Source organism: Mus caroli, chromosome 2, assembly GCF_900094665.2.
Source record: "Mus caroli chromosome 2, CAROLI_EIJ_v1.1, whole genome shotgun sequence".
In the NCBI taxonomy this organism is placed as follows: domain Eukaryota; kingdom Metazoa; phylum Chordata; class Mammalia; order Rodentia; family Muridae; genus Mus; species Mus caroli.
Genome location: NC_034571.1, coordinates 14,653,982 through 14,670,937, shown reverse-complemented (window position 1 = coordinate 14,670,937; position 16,956 = coordinate 14,653,982). Strand labels below are relative to the sequence as shown.

The following is a 16,956-nucleotide window of genomic DNA, read 5'->3' as shown; positions in this document are numbered from 1 at the left end:
AGAGAGAGAGAGAGAGAGAGAGAGAGAGAGAGAGAGAGAGAGGAAAGAGAGAAAAAAAACTAATGATTTTAACGAAAAATAAAAATCCATTTCACTTCTATCATGTCAGTGTAATTTATCTGTATAGAATGTAAATGATACAAGCATGTTTAAATGTTATAGATTAATTCTTCAAACAAATCTTAACCCTTCTAAAACAGATGAAAATGAACGTGTTGTGTTCTATTCTTATGTTCAGTTTTACTTCTCCATTAGTAAATGGGACCGACCATCTTTTGGTCTCTGGTCTCTAGTCTCCATTCTACCTTAAAGCACCAGTAAAGTGCATTAGTATCCTAAGTATTTTTATACAGTGACCTCCATCCACTTACAAATGAGGAGGAGGTGCCACACAAGGACCAAGAAATTCTGAAAGTTTCCTTAGTCAATTAAGAAAGACTGAGTCTTGTACATAGAGCTCAGGTTGGAAAACAACAGTCTTCTAGCAATGAACTAGAGGTCTGGTCCTGGCAGAAAGCTTGTTATGTATCAATTTCTTAAAGACTTCAAGCAGTAAGGCATTCTACATGCAAGCATCGTAAGCTAGCCACCACATTCCAAATACATGATGTCAGGGTTAGTTGGGCCATTCTACTTTGGGCTGATTTTTAGAGTAATGTAATGCTTCAATGTACACAAAAAATAATTTAGTAACATTCATTGTATTATGATCTGCTTAAAATAAAAATAAAAAATTTTACGAAGCAAAATTGCACCAAGGGATTCTGAATCCATTTTAGATAACGTGTGTGATGATGTAACTTTAAAGGGGGGACATGAAACTCTTCCTCTACTAAAGATGAGCAAGAGCGCATTAACTTCTCATTTGAAAAGGAAACTATAAACACTATAGAAATACAATATAAAAATAAGAGAGCAGTGGTATCATTTTCTCATTCTGTGTTTCAGACTCCTGAGGAATATTTTCTCCAGGTTTTAATAAGAAAACAAACCCACATTACTTTTACATAATTGTATTATGGAATTATATGAGGAAAGGTCTATGTTTACACACTCTTGGGGAATGGATGAGGTTACTGGACAGTATCTACAATGGTAAAGAAATGAGCTCCCTGAGGAACCACCAGACTGATTTCCAGAGTGGTAGTACCAGCTTGCAATCCCACCAACAATGGGGGAGTGTTCTTTTTTCTCGACATCCTTGCCAATGACTGCTGTCACATGAGTTTTTAATCTTAGCCATTCTGACTGGTGTGAGGTGGAATCTCAGGGTTGGTTGCTGTTTTGTCTTATTGACAGTGTCCTTTGCCTTACAAAAGTGTATGAGGTCCCATTTGTTGATTCTTGATCTTAGAGCATAAGCCATTGGTGTTCTGTTCTGTTCAGGAAATTTTCCCCTGTGCCCATGTGCTCAAGGCTCTTCCTCACTTTCTATTCTATTAGATTTAGTGTATCTGGTTTTATATGGAGGTCCTTGATCCACTTGGAATTTTTGGGGTCACTCAAGTATACTACCATATAATCTGCAAATAGTGATATTTTGACTTCTTCCTTTCCAATTTGTATCCCGTTGATCTTTTGTTGTCTAATTGTTCTAGCTAGAACTCCAAGTACTATAATGAATAGGTAGGGAAAGCCTTGTCTAGTCCCTGATATTGGTGTGATTTCTTCAAGTTTCTCTCCATTTAGTTCGATGTTGGCTACTGGTTTGCTGTATATTGCTTTTACTATGTTTAGGTATGGGCCTGATTTTTCCAAGACTTTTAGCATGAAGGGGTGTTGAACTTTGTCAAATGGTTTTTCAGCATCTAATGAAATGATCACTATGTTCGTAGCAGCCTTATTTATAATAGCCAGAAGCAGGAAACAACCCAGATGTCCCTCAACAAAGTAATTGATACAGAAAATATGGTACATTTACACAATGGCATACTACTCATCTATTAAAAACAATGACTTCATGAAATTCCCAGGCAAATGGATGAACTAGAAACTATCCTGAGTGAATTAACTCAGTCAAAAAAGAACACACAGGGTATGTACCCACTGATGAGCAAAGAGTGGAATACCCAAGATACAACTCACAGATCACATGAAGCTCAAGAGGAAGAAAGACCAAAGAGGGGATACTTGAGGGAAGTAGAGGGTGGAAGGGACTTGGGAGGAAGACAAAAGGGAGAAGGGTAAAATAGGGGTAGGATCAGGTATGGGAAGAGATGGAGGAGAAAGTCAGGAAATTGAACACAGTTGAACAGCAATGGGGGATGGGGAACTAGGGGTACAAAGGATGCCAAAGGCCCAGATGCCAGGAAAGCACGCACTTCCCAGGACCCCACGGGGATGACATTAGCTGAAATACCCCACACAAAGGGGAGGGAGAACCTGTAAAGACCATATCCAGAGGTTAGCCAGCCCCCCCCCACCCCTGTTGAGGGATGGGGAGACACACACATCTCCAAAATTTTAATCCAGAATTGCTCCTGTCTAAAGGAAATACTGGGACAAAGAGTGGAGCAGAGAGTGAAGGAGAAAGGCCATTTAGAGACTGCCCCACTGGAGATCCATCTCATATGCAGACACCAAACCCAGACACTATTGAGGAAGCCAAGAGGTGCTTGCTGACAGGAGCCTGATACAGCTGTCTCCTGAGAGGCTCTGCCAGAGCCTGACCAATACAGATACAGATGCTCTCAGCCAACCACGGGACTGAGGACAAGGACCCCAATGGAGGAGTTAAGGGAAGGACTGAAGGAGCTGAAGGGGCCTTATTTGACATCAATGGGTGGAAGGCTCTTGGTCCTGCGAAGGCTTGATTCCCCAGTGTAGGGGAACGAATGGTAGGGTGGTGAGGCAGGATTGAGTAGGTGGGTGGGGAACACCCTCATAGAAGCAGGGTAAGGAGTGATGGAATAAGGGGGCTGCAGAGAGGAAACTGGGAAAGGGGTTATTTGAAATGTAAATAAAACATCCAATAAAAAAATAATGTGCTCATTGGGTAGTGGTAGTTCACACTTTTTTTAAAAGACATTTTTTAAATTAGATATTTTCTTCATATACATTTCAAATGCTATCCCCAAAGCTCCCTATACTCTCCTTCCCCCTGCCCTGCTCCCCAGTTCACCCACTCCTGCTTCCTGGCCCTGGCATTCCCCTATACTAGGGCATAGAACCTTCACAGGACCAAGGGCCTCTCCTCTCATTGATGACTGACTAGGCCATCCTCTGCTACATATGCAACTAGAGACACAGCTCTGGGGGGTGGGGGGAGGATACTGGTTAGTCCATATCGTTGTTCCTCCTATAGGGTTGCAGACCCCTTTAGCTCCTTGGGTACTTTCTCTAGCCCCTCCATTGGGAGCCCTGTGTTTCATCCAATAAATGACTGTGAGCATCACTTTTGTATTTGCCAGACATTGGCATAGTCTCACAAGAGAGAGATCAGGGTCCTGTCAGCAAAATCTTTTGGGCATATGCAATAGTGTCTGTTTGGTGGTTGTATATGGAATGAATCCCAGGGTGGGGCATTCTCTGGATGGACCTTCCTTCCGTCTTAGCTCCAAATTTGGCTTTGTAACTCCTTCCATGGGTATTTTTTCCCCCATTCTAAGGAGCGAAGTACCCACACTTTGGTCTTCCTTCTTCTTGAGTTTCATGTATCTTGGGTATTCTAAGTTTCTGGGCTAATATCCACTTATCAGTGAGTGTATATCATGTGTGTTCTTTTGTGATTGGGTTGCCTCACTTTTTAATCCCAGCACTAGGGAGGGGGAAATCTCTTGAGTTTGAGGACAGCTTCATCTACAGAGCAAACATCAGGACATCCAGCACTACACAGAGAAACTCAGCCTTTAGAAGAATGAAATGAAATGAAATAACGAAAGGTGCCCCTTAACCAAGTGAACAACTGCACTGTTCCTTTTGTCAGAAGATGACACCTGGAGAAAACTAACTAGAGAAGGATGCCAAAGTTGGAAATGGAATAAAAAGACAGCCATCACTAAATTCTGTGCCTTATTCTGAACTGACATCTGTTCTACAGCACTGTTCCCCTCACCGACAACAGACCCATACATAACCCACTCTGATAACTTACACAGTAGTGGATGCTCCTGGCATATAAGACCTAAAAACACACACAATACAGGTGATAGACTCTGCTTCCAACAAGACCTAAAAGGAACTGGAGGGATTTTAGGGAGGCTTCATTTGTGAAGCAGCAATGAGAGACTTAGCCACAGCTGAACCTCAAGAGTGACAGTCTTGGTTTATATCTTAAGGCATCAGTATTTTATAAGCAAAAATAATCACCAAGTCAATGCATTAATCATCCCACAAGCTAAATATATAAATGATAAATAGTTCAAACTGATTAGAAACATATGAAAATATATTCCTTTTAGCTTAGAAATCTAACAATGTGTTTAAAATTAACATTTCAATTAATTTAGAATCAATTTTCTTGTCTAGACAGGCTTATCTACAGAATGTTATAAATGCTATAAAAGCCTCAACAAATATGCACTTTCCTACTCAAGGTAACCAAGTTTCCAAATCTCAAGGTGTTTCTTTCCTATGGTTCCCAATAATAACAATCTTTACCTTGGAGAGAGGCTTCCTCGGGGTGAGCTTCCTCGACCAACCAGACTACGGGTATTGTCTCCAAGATCTTGATCTGCGGCATAAAGATTCCAGAGTTGATAACAGGACTCTCTTCCTAGAGATACCAAGTTTTAAGCTACTGCTCTGAGTCTTCCTAAAACTAAGCCTGTATAGAACATTTCCAGTTCTGAGGAAGCCCTGTCACGCTGCTAGTTGAGAGCTATTCAACTGCGGCATGTACGACACAGTCCGTGCATGTCTCTGTGGGTGTGGACAGCCATGGACCATGTTCTGTTCCTTTATTCCTTTCAAGTTTAGAGCACAGAAACATGGTTTGAATTTGCAGTGCTCTCCCCTCAGCCACTTTTAATTTCTATGGTTAAAGTAATGAATTGCAGCTGTAGACAACTAATCTGTACGCTTATCACGGTGAATCCTTATGCTTTGTATTTTTTAACACTTAGCATCCCAACAAAAGTCACAAAATACGTTGGTACACCAAGACTAAAGTTGTTAAGAAACTCGTCACACCAATAATTATGTAAAATAATTCCAAATTGGTGAAAACAATTAAAAATCTAAATATCTGCATTAAATGAGAAATGTTCATCTTGATAAATATTCTGCTGAAATACTGAGAGATCTATCTTCATGTCTTAAGCAGCTTGCATTCCACCTGCACAAACCCTTTGCAGTCTATCTGGCCTGTCTCAGGGTTGGACTCCCCTTACTCTAAGCCAGGTAGCCACTGACCCTTGAAAGCTAAGGACATGATGAGTGAACTGCTGAAGCCATTCCCTCCCCGCGACCAGCCACAAGTATGTGGACATGTCAACAAATCCGTAAGGATGGCACGAGACAAACACAAAGGAACATATCATTAGAATAGCCCCAGAGGCAAATACAGCACGTGTGAACTGGTCCATAAAATGCAGGGTTACTAACACTGCACAAATCTTCTACCAAGGATGTTTTTAAACCAAGTTTGGGTAATTCAATTTCATGAATTATGCAAATAAATGTTTGGACTATTCATGGTAAAACCCAATGCTTTGTTGCTTTCATTGCATAGGACTGAGGCCTGAACAAATCTGTCAGAAAAGACTCTGACACTCCTGCCTGCTGATGGCTCAGATTAAATTACAGCATAACATTTACATACTTCGAAATGGAATTCTTTTCATTTTCAAAAAAACAAAAATAAAACCAAAATAAAATCATATCCCTAGATAGCTGGCCAGCCGGCCTGCCTGCCTGCCTGCCTTTCACTTATAAAAATGACCTACCACAGAGAGTTGACACCAGGGAGGGGCTTTACCTGTGTGGCTGCTTTCAGACTGAGCTATGAGAGCGGCCATGGATGGAGTCTGGTTTAATCTGCTGCCGTACACATGGGCTGGGGCCTGGCTAAGGGAAGATCCAGAAACGGTATTTGCCTAAATGAAAACAAGCACAAAGTTAGCGATCAGACTGCAAATGCCTTACTGGCTTCCTCCTACAGGCTCAGCTGCGTGCTCACTATCTCAGACGTCAAGCTAAATGCTTGTTTTAAACATCTAACATCAAATTCTGAGAACTACAGTGTTTTTAAGGAGTGGTTCATTCTGTGAATCTACTTACACTAAACCTAGTACAGTAACCATGTGAACTTAGAACTAGTTCTCTAATCTCATTAAACCATTTAGAAAATCAGGCAGGTAGACAACAGGTGTTTAACAAATGCTGTGTCTCTTAACATCACAAGTAGGCTGAGAATGTCAAAGGTTTAGCCATGTTTGCCATTGCTTAACACTGTCATCAGAAAAACCTGCACACTGTTTAGTTACTTCCTATTCTGAGAGACTTAGAAGCCTGTTGCTTGTGTTGTTTGGTTTTGTTTGCATCTTAAAAGAAAGAAAACACAGGCATCACAAATATATTTTCCATACAATGCAAAGCCCAACCAATCACAGCTTTGCCCTGACCCCATATAAGGTACTTTGTCTTTTTGGCAGGAAGCCAGTTCTACTAACTGAAGAGCTCCTCCACAGACTGCCATCCATTCATGTTGCTAACCACAGGTCTGAAGGCCTCTGACTGGGACCTGTGCCAAACAAGCAAAACTGAACCCTTAAACAGATGAAGTTCAGAAGGCTGGCCAAAGGGTTGTGTAATCCAAGGTAATAAAAATGTCTTCTTTGATATGTATACGTTCCCACTTTCCAGGAATATCAGAACCTAAAGATGTGCCATTTTGGAAACAAGTCTCCTGTACACAAAATACTGTAGCTAACAGGAACCTTTTACTACTCTGAAACTATTTTCAGAATAAACAGAATCATAAATTAACTTTCACATAATTAAAATCAAAGCATAATTATTTTAGAATAACACTCTTGAAAACAACTTCCAAGGATGGCAGTATTTCTAATACAAAGAAGCAAGACGTCAGCAGAAGAGACCCAGGGCCTGGTGACCTGGGTAACAGCTCAGAGGAGATTGATGATGTCAGTTGTGACAAAGCACAAGTCTACAGAATAAATTATTTCTGGCCAACTCCTATCTCGAGCAAGAGTATATTATGGCATTTAGATAATTTATCCAGTACACACTAAGACTGTAAGTTTATAATCCGTAATAGTGGTTTCCAAGATCCAGAACCCTGACTTTCTCCATTGTTCCAATGTATTTTTAGTTCATATTCAATATGTAAATCAATTTAGCAACTTCACTATTTTTTTCTCTTCTTAAGGATATACGGTAGAGTCAATAAGTTTATGCTATGAACTCTTGTTTAATAATTGAGCAGACAAAATACCTGGATGGATAATGACCCTTGCAACCAAACTTCATGACTTGAGTTCTAATCCTGGGATCCACTCAATAGAGAAAACTGACTCCTACAGGTGGTTCTTTTGATACCGACATGTGCAACACACACACACGCACACGCGTGCACACACACACTCATCACTTAGTCCACAGTGAAAGATAGGTGAAATTCAACCTAAAGATCAACACTGGATACTTAACTATAAATTTAATAACATGGACACTGAAAACACAATAAACTAAAATATATGACACTCTTAGACTGTGAGATAGCTCAGTGGGTAAGGGTGAGGCCAGCAAGCCTGACGGCCTGAGTTACATTCCTGTTCTGTAATTTACGAGCCGGAATACCTTTTCACTTCTGAGTTTCTTAAGAGATCCAACTCTTTTATTGTTTTTGTTATTTAAGATAGGGTTTCTCCTTGGCTGTCCTGGAACTCACTCTGTAGACCAATAAGGCTGCTTCTGCCTCCTAAGTGCAAGGATTATAGATGTGTCCAGCCACTGCTCAGGAAGATCCAACTCTTATTAGAAAAACATTTTTGAAAGGAGGGGCCCCTGCTGCTGTGCCAAAGCACAGCATATTTCTTCTTGATAGCTTCAAATTTAGACAGTGGCATTTTCTTTCACCTTCAGCCAGTAAGCCCACTATATAAACATCAAAACAAAAGGCAGTGCAGTACAATGACTGACATGCCTAATGGCATATTCTAAAGCAGGAAAGTCTGTTTTGTTTTGTTTTTTTTAATTTTTATGTATTTAGGAAACTGAGGCAGGAGGATTACAAGTTTGAGGCTACATAGGAAGATCTTGCCTCACACAGGAAAATAAATTTTCAAAAGAGAAAGTGTAATTACTAAGTTTGCTAGATAGGAAGGCACTTTTGCTCTGTGCATTGATGTCCCATGTGCAAAGCGTCCCATGTCGACGTCAGCTAAGATGTGTCATTTTAAGGTAAAGAACGGGAGGGAATCAGGAGCAGTGGAGAGTCCAAGGCCAGCCTGTTATTATCCAAAATTATCCTTATTGTCAACAGCAAAAGAAAGCAGCATGACCCATGGGCACTGGATCACAACACATCCGTCACACTGTGCCTGCTCTTACAGTTGGTCTATCAATATAAATGTGAGAAAACCTAACATTCAAGGGAAAAAAAGCTAAAGATGAAGGGTAACTATTTTATAATTGGTTCCAAAGACTAACAAACTAAAAATGAACTGATCAATTATTGAAGTAAATCTTACATTACTTTTAAACAATTGCCTAAGATTTAAAAAACAATATGCTTCATGAACTTAATATATCAAACAGCCATAAAAAACACAAGCACGTACCTCAGGCAGTATTCAAATTCAAGACAAATAAATAAAACTCAGTATTTCCTAAACAGACTAGGCTATCATATTTTTTAAAAATCTTAAAGATCAAAATTCTACTTGTGGTTTAATCTCCATATTAAAAGCCTGTCTTTTCTCTTGTGAGGCTCAGGCTATGAGCACAGGCATGTTTGTGATGAGCTCTGGCAAATGCTGACTAAACAGATCCTAGGCCTCCTGTAAAGTCCTTTTGCTACACACAGGAGGAAAAGCTATGTCTTAGGCTGACCAGAAGACTGAGGTGGGACAAGAATTTGCTGCCAAGCCTGTGATTTCTGGTTTCCCATGAACATGGATAAGATACATTGTCAATTACATACTGATACTAATTGGGGCAAATTTCCAAAAACACTGGATGACATAAATGCTCTGCTGTAAGTAAAACTTCACCCACGGATTCTATTACAATACAGCAATACAGTCACATCTATAATCTCAGCACTAGCAAGATAGGGATAATACTGCAACACTGCAGACCACCCTGGGCTACAGAGTTCTAAACTTCAGGACTCTATGGCAGGACTCTCTCAACAAACAAACAAACAAACAAACAAAACACAACAGCAAAAACACACAAGATTATCAATACAATGTAAGAATTAAAATGCTTCATACTATATTAAATGCTTCATACTATATTAAAATTATATTATACTATACTATATTAAAATTATAGTATATTAAATTTAAGAATACATGTTTGACCAGAGATTTTTTTGAAGGAAATCTGAATGAACACTAGACAGAGACTGAATCAAGTTTTATCTATTCTTCACAAAGATTCAAACTTGTACTTTGAAACACACTCTGAGTTGAACAAACTCCACTTCTGAGTCAGCTACCACCAGTGATGCTTTAATGCCCAGAGTGTAAGATGAAACGAAAGTGTGAACGAACGACTCTCTGATCCCATGAGGCTGTCAGCTTCAACAGCATCACTCTCCATTACTCAATGCCCCAAACTGTTCCCTAACTGTTACAAGCTTAATGTATTCCAAACCACTGTTTAGGCTAATGCTGAAATGTGCCACAATTGAGTCGCCCCCCCCCCCCTCCAAAAAAAAACAGTAGGAGGATTAACTGCAGTTAAACCATTACTGAACACTCTTGGACAGAGAGTGGACCGAGGATTGGACAGAATAACCAATTCTAAGTAGGTTTCTTAATTAATGTCTAATCCATGTTACCACTTATCTTCTAGGGAGAAAATTTGAAGGGCAATCTGAAAAGTTAATGGCATTCCTAAAATAACTTTTTTTGTCCTTTACATATGATCAAATTAGAAAGAACACACCATTTCCACATAATATTTTACCTTGTTTGAGGGTAAAGATCTACATTTACTACTACTGTTTTCCTGACAGCCTATGTACTAAGTATTTATAATGATTATTCATAAAAGAAAAAATATTTTAAAAATAAGTATAATGTATCAAATAAGATGAAGGTTGTGAAGGAGTTTTTACAATTTTTCCTTCTTGCACATAATGTTACAAGTGTCCGCTTCTAACTAAAAGCCCAAACCAACTACCATTGCACCTTTAATGTCTAGTAACCAGACTTTTACCTTCTTCATCACTTCCCTAGGTATAATTCCTAAGGCATCAAAATAAAGTCTGTTGACTCCACTTGCACTGAGGATCAGAAAGAGTAAGAAAGACCCCTAAATTTCTGTTGTAGCTCCAACCTAGCCACTAAAATTCTAATTTCATTTAATTATGCACATTTTAAAGTGTCTATCTGGAGAGGGGGAGAAAGAGAGAGAGAGACACACACACACAGAGTGCAAGCGAACGAACGAACGAACGTTTGGGTCCTGGGTAAGGGGGGGTGGTGTTTTATCTCATTTTCTTTCCAGCAGTGCTGGTAAGTGAACCATGTGTCCCTTGCACATGCTAAGGTTCTTCATGTTCTTGCACAATCTGTTTTTTCTTTAAAGATTTATTTTATTTATATGAGTATACTGTAGCTTAGCTGTCTTCAGACACACCAGAAAAGGTCATCCGATCCCATTACAGATGGTTGTGAGCCATCATGTGGTTGCTGGGAATTGAACTCAGGAGCCTTTGGAAGAGCAGTCAGTGCTCTTAGCCACTGAGCCATCTCTCCAGCCCTCTTGCACAGTTCTTAATAATTGTGACATGACATCTAGAATCATACTTTAAATACTGGTAACTTTCACTATCTACCTTTTAACAGTGTTTTGTTTTAACCCATGTGTAATTAAAAGACCAAAGTGTAAATAACTACCTACACACAACGGATTGTGCATGAAGTAGACAAGAATTACATAAAGATTAAGCTGAAATTGTGCTGCCACCAAGTAGACAGAAGGGGACAGAATGACCATTTTTCAGAGTTCTTAAAATTCCATCAAAACATTTTTGTATCTTTTCCGCTACAGACTGCTTATACCATTTCACATTCAACAGCATTACTATTGTCTCGGGCATCTACATTGAAGGAGATCTGCCTCAGCTCAGCTGAGAGGCCAATGCACCTCAGTTGCCTGAAAACTGATGGTTGCTCAGCAGCACCAGATAAGCCACACTAAATAGGCTTCAGCTTCAAGGCACAATGTCTCAGCATGAATCAAACTGTGTTTCTGTGGTTGTATGTATGTAGGTATGTATGTTCATGAGATCCATGTTCTTCAAGCATGGAAAAGGGGTAAACAAAATAAAGACTGTAACTGGCCTGAATCCTGGGTTACTTGTAACTTGTGAATTTCTCCTTCTTGTTCTGCATTTCCCTTCACAACCACTTCTCCCATGCACCACTCCCTGATATAAGCCCCAAACACACCAACATGATGAATAAGAAATGAGGCTCTACTTAAATCAGCCTGGAACTAACAACAATAATTAAAAGTTTTATAAAACCAGAAAAGAAAGTGCACACTGAAAATGTTCAAGTGAGACTTGATCCAAGGATAGACAGTACTCACACTCACACATGACTCACATTCTCTGACCCAACCCCATGGCTTCCCTCATCCTGCTTGTCTACTGAGAAACCTGACGAAAACCCTTGTAAAGTCACTGATAGCCCCATTCACCATCAGTCAGTTTCCATGTGCAAAGACGGCGCAGCGGGCACAACACTGACTTTCTGTACTTAGCTGCTGCTCACTCTAATACCTGGGACAGCATCATTCATAAACACATCATACTACTCTAACAGTATATTCCAAGAAAATACATATATATTCTAAAGTCCTATATATCAGAAACTGTGATGAAGTTTGTAGTGCTTTAGTCTTTTCTAAAAAGAAAAAGAAAAACAACAACAACAAAACCTCTGGTGTGGGAGGCCAAACTTAGGCCTTCACACAGGCTAGGCAATGACTCTACCCATACAGCAATTTATAAATACATGCTAGACAAACTAGTGATTTTAAAAATACAGCAAGTTTTCTAAAATTTTCAAGTACCTCTTATTATACCTTTGAAAATATGAAAATAAGATAATTACAGTTAAGTGGGCTGGGTGTGGTAACACAAACGTACAAAACCTTGAAACTTGGCCAATGGACAGACAGTCAGTTTGAGGGCAAGGCTATTGCTTTAAAATACTAGGGGATGAGGGGGTGGCTGCACAGGATAGCTCAGTGGGTAAAGGTACTTTAGTGCTCTGACAGGCATTTCTGTCCTTAACAACTTAGGTTTGATCTCCACAAAATCTGTAAGGTAGAAGGAAAAAGCCAACTCCACAAGTTGTCTCTTAACCTAAACATGCACACTGGTTTGTCCCCACATACATTAAAGACAAATACACACATCCACTCACCCAAATAATTCAAAGTAAGTGTGTGTGTGTGTGTGTGTGTGTGTGTGTGTGTGTGTAAGTAATTTAGGACTCTATTGCCATTGGAGTTGTCTGTTTATATGGCTTTCCAAAACATTTAATTATTTGTCTTATTAATAAGATACAAGAGGGATGGAAAGATGGCTCAGTGGTTAAGAACGTTGACTGCTCTTCCAGAGGTCCTGAGTTCAAATCCCAGTAACCACATGGTGGCTCACAAGTATCCTTAATGAGATCCAATGCCCTCTTCTGCTGTGTCTGAAGCCAGCTACAGTGCACTCACATACATGAAATAAGATAAAAGTACGATACAAGAGTATGGTTTCTCCTATTTGTCTCTTGTCTTTGCAACATTCCTATTGCCAGGCCTAGCAGAGCTGACCAATGCCAGTTACTCACAAGTCTAAAAAGCAGGCCACTAATGCAAGGCCCACTTAAGCCCAAAGAATGAGTTCAAAGAACCCTGGGCAACTCAGTTGAGACCCCACCTTAAAATAATAATAATAATAATAATAATAATAATAATCCCTCAAGGGTTGAGTAAGACACAGATCAGTGGTAGAGCACTGGCTGGTTGGTATATTATATCACTGGATTTAAGAACTGAAAAATAAAATAAAAAATCCTATAAATGAGGCTGCATATCAGATTGGGGCAGAAAGGTGATCAAATGTTTATTTGTGAACACTTATCTCCTAAAAAAAAAAAAGAAAGAAAGAAGAGAAAGAGAAAGAGAAAAAGAGAGAGAGAGAAAGGAAGGCAGAAAGAAAGAAAAACTTGCAGTGTATGAAGGCATCATTCATTTTTTTTTTAAATATTATATTTGAAGAGAAGAGTCATTTTACATTTGGGGATTTCATTTTGTTATTATTTGATTATGTGTATTATGGGCAGGTGTGTGCACACTGAGTGCTGATGCCCATAGAGGCCAGATGAATCAAATCACCGTTGGAGCTGGAGTTACAGGTGCAAATGAGCCGGCAGATGTGGGTGCTGGCACCTGACTCAGGTTCTCCATAACATCAGTGCATGCTCTAAATTACTGAGCCATTCTTCCAGCCTGGAGTCAGGTATTCTTCTACATCCTCTCCTATGTTAATTAAAATGATTTAAGCAAAAGGTTTCCAAATACTATTTGTGCAGTTTTATATGATCTTTCTAAAAAATTTAAAAAAAAACCAAAAAACCAAAAACCAAAACAAAAACAAAACACAAAAGCCCTAAACTGACTCCAACTTTTTCCTACATTTTCTGTTGGTTTTTTTGTTGGAGAGAATCTCTCGAATAGCTAAGGCTGCCTCTGAGCTGTAACATACCTGAGTTGTAGCAGCAGCAGGGGTTACAGACGACGCAGCTGAGGGGGAGAGAGCTCCCACCTGTTGCAAATGCCCAGATGTCTGCTGAGGTATATGAGAGCTAGAGACAGGAGTACTAGATCCTGAGCCAGACACCACGTTTGCAAAGGATACGGCTACATCATTGCTGTTATAAATACCTGCAACCAAAGAAACTTTATTTAAGTATCTTACAATTTAGCAATCAAATTGGTCAGACAAGATTTATCCTTGATCCCTTCCCTACTAATAAATTTTAATTAGTGTTTAAAACTATGTTAGAAAAAACTAACACTAACTTTCCATAAAATATTTCTCTAAAAGAACCTATGTCACTTTTCACTCAGAAAGAATTTTTGTTAAACAAGCAGTTAAGCACTGTGAGCATTTTCTAAGAGCAACAAAGGCTTCCATCATGAAGCAGCTGAAGGCTATGTTTTTAAAACCACTTGGTAAAACTTTCAGAATGCTTAGAACCCTAGAAACATGACCGAGAAGCTATAAAATGGAAAGAAAACTTGTTCTAGAAAGACTACAATGTAGAAAATGTTATAGGACAGGACTAATAAAAGGCCTTCATGCATCAGAGCTGCAAGAACAGAAGTCGCTTCTATCAAGAACCAGGCACAGGACTGCCACAAGTTTCTGAGTGAACAGGGCATGGAAGACAAGGTAGCAGCCACTTTTCAATTCTGAAAACAGGGGACAAGAAAATAATGATAACTTGATAAAGACTTTTTTTTTCATTGTTCTGTCAGGTAAAACCACAAGGAAAAAGGAAATGAGGATGTAGATGGTATTCCATCGAGAAGAGCTAGGAAGAAAAGCAGGAGAAAAGACAACCTCAGCATACACTAGCAGTTACAGGGCACCACTGTATTCTAGGGAAAGGATCAACAGATGTTTGTAAAAGCCTTGTGGTGTAACAATAAGAAGCTGAGTACAAATCACTAGTACCCTCATTTAAAAAGAACAATCTAAACCATGTAACTCTAACTCCAGCACTCTCTCTCGGGGGTGAGAACTGGGCAGTGGAACTGGAAGGCTCACTGGAAACAAAAATCTCTAGGGTCAGGAGAGGAATGCTAAGAGTGAGAGAGCAGGGCACCTGATGGCCTCCTCCAGCCTCTGTGTGCACACGTGACCCCAGCTGCAGGTGAGCAAATACCAAGAGCACCCCGTGCATACTAGCTCTCACATGTGTGTGCGCGAGCACACGCACTCACATGCACAGAGAAAAAGAGGCTGACCCTAGCCAAGAGGGACTCTACCCCACAGAAACACATGCCAATGCAGAAGTCACTTTTGTCGATGTCCCAATTTGTAAAAAGTGGGTCATGCTCCTGACACATAGTGAGAGGCCAAGGTTGCTGCAAAAATCTTCTGATCCATTTGACAGTCTCCTGGACAACAAATTACCTTCTCCAGTGTGTCAGTAAGCATCCAAACCTATTTTAACCACGAAAGGAAGAAAGGAGGAAGTGAAGGAAAAGGAGAGAGGAAATCATGAAAACCTGATTTAAATAGGACAAAGAGAGAATATTAATAAATATTAAAAGTAGTTAATATTAACTAGTGTTAATTCGGCTGTAGGAAGGAAGGCTGTAGTTTAAAGTATCATAGAGGCTGAGGTGGCTCGGTCCGTTAAATGCTTGCTAGGCCAGCATTACTGCCCTAACTTGATCCTCAAAATCCCCAGGCACTGGGAACAGCACAACTGGGAGCTCCAGGTTCAGCAAGAAACTATCTCAAAAATTAACATGGAAAAGGACTGTGAGTGCAAAGTGACAGAGGAACATACTACCAGCTCTGGCCCATGCATGTCTGTCTGTGCCTCTCTGTCTGTCTGTCTGTCTGTCTGTCTCTCTCTCTCTCTGTCTCTCTCTCTGTCTGTCTCTGTCTCTGTCTCTCTCTCTCTCTCTCTCACACATACACACAGAATTGATTTTGGGAGTGGGGTTCGGAGAGAGGGTTTCTGTGTAGCCTTGGAATTCACTGTGTGTCCTGGACACTATTGTGTCACTCTATAGACAGAATGGCTTCAAACCCAGAGATTCACCTGCCTTCCCTCCAGAGTGCTGGAATTAAAGGCTTGCACCACTGCTGCCCAGCAACAACAACTACAAAATTGCAGCCATTAAAGGGGGGGGGGGGGTGTCAAGAATGTAGCAAAATTGACATAACTAGGTATCATAAATGAAATAAGCTAAACTCAGAAATACTGCACATTACCTCTTATGGGGAACTTAGATCTAAAGGGAGGGGTGTGTGTGTGTGTGTGTGTGTGTGTACGTACATGTATGGAAAATGGAAATTAAGAAACAAGCTTAATCAGAATTAGTAAAGACCATTTTCTATTACAAATGTGAATTACAAGATGATTATCATGGTCTTGGAGACTCCTGTAGGCATTAACACGCCTGCACAATCTAGACATGATGGGTGAGCTTGGAGCCCCAAGACCACCTCATCCTCACCAGCAGGAGAGCTAACAGCTAAAGCATGTGACACAAGCCTAACAACTTGAATTTAATCCCCAAAGTCCATCAAAGAAAAATGAGAAAACTGACGCCACACAAAGTTGTATTCTGACCTTCACATCTATGCTGGTGACATTTACATGCACAAAGAAACAAGGAGACACGTTTAAGTTAATCTTTTAAAAACCAGCATGCACAAATCTCAGAGCCATATGCACAAAAACAGTAAGTAATCTTGTGATCTCTAAAACTGACTTTCTGCTGTCCTGTGCTAGGGATAACAGTTTTAAGTAGTGAATATTTAAAAAGCACAATTTTTGTACAGAAAACTAAATTTTTAGGTTCTGTTTGAAAATGGAACACTTAACCTGGGTGTAGTGGTGGTGTACATGTTTAATCCCAGTCTGTGGGAGGCAGAGACAGGCGATTCTCTGAGTTCAAAGTCAGCCTGCTCTACATAGTAAGGTCCAGGACCGCCCAGAAACTGTCTTGGGTTGAAAAGAAAAAGGAAGGAAGGAAGGAAGGAAGGAAGGAAGGAAGGAAGGAAGG

The 16,956-nt window shown here is 40.0% G+C and overlaps 1 protein-coding gene across 11 annotated transcripts in view; it reads right to left on the bottom strand.

Moving 5' to 3' along the window:
- Positions 1-16,956, bottom strand: part of Mllt10 (MLLT10 histone lysine methyltransferase DOT1L cofactor) — a 148,775-nt gene that overhangs the window by 10,936 nt on the left and 120,883 nt on the right. For all 11 annotated transcript variants that reach the window (XM_029473556.1, XM_021156842.2, XM_021156840.1 and 8 more), the window contains 3 exons: positions 13,910-14,088; positions 5,918-6,035; positions 4,600-4,672 (listed from right to left, as the gene is read on the bottom strand). In XM_029473556.1, the coding sequence (XP_029329416.1) occupies positions 4,600-4,672; positions 5,918-6,035; positions 13,910-14,088 (370 nt within the window). The remainder of the gene's footprint in view (positions 1-4,599; positions 4,673-5,917; positions 6,036-13,909; positions 14,089-16,956) is intronic.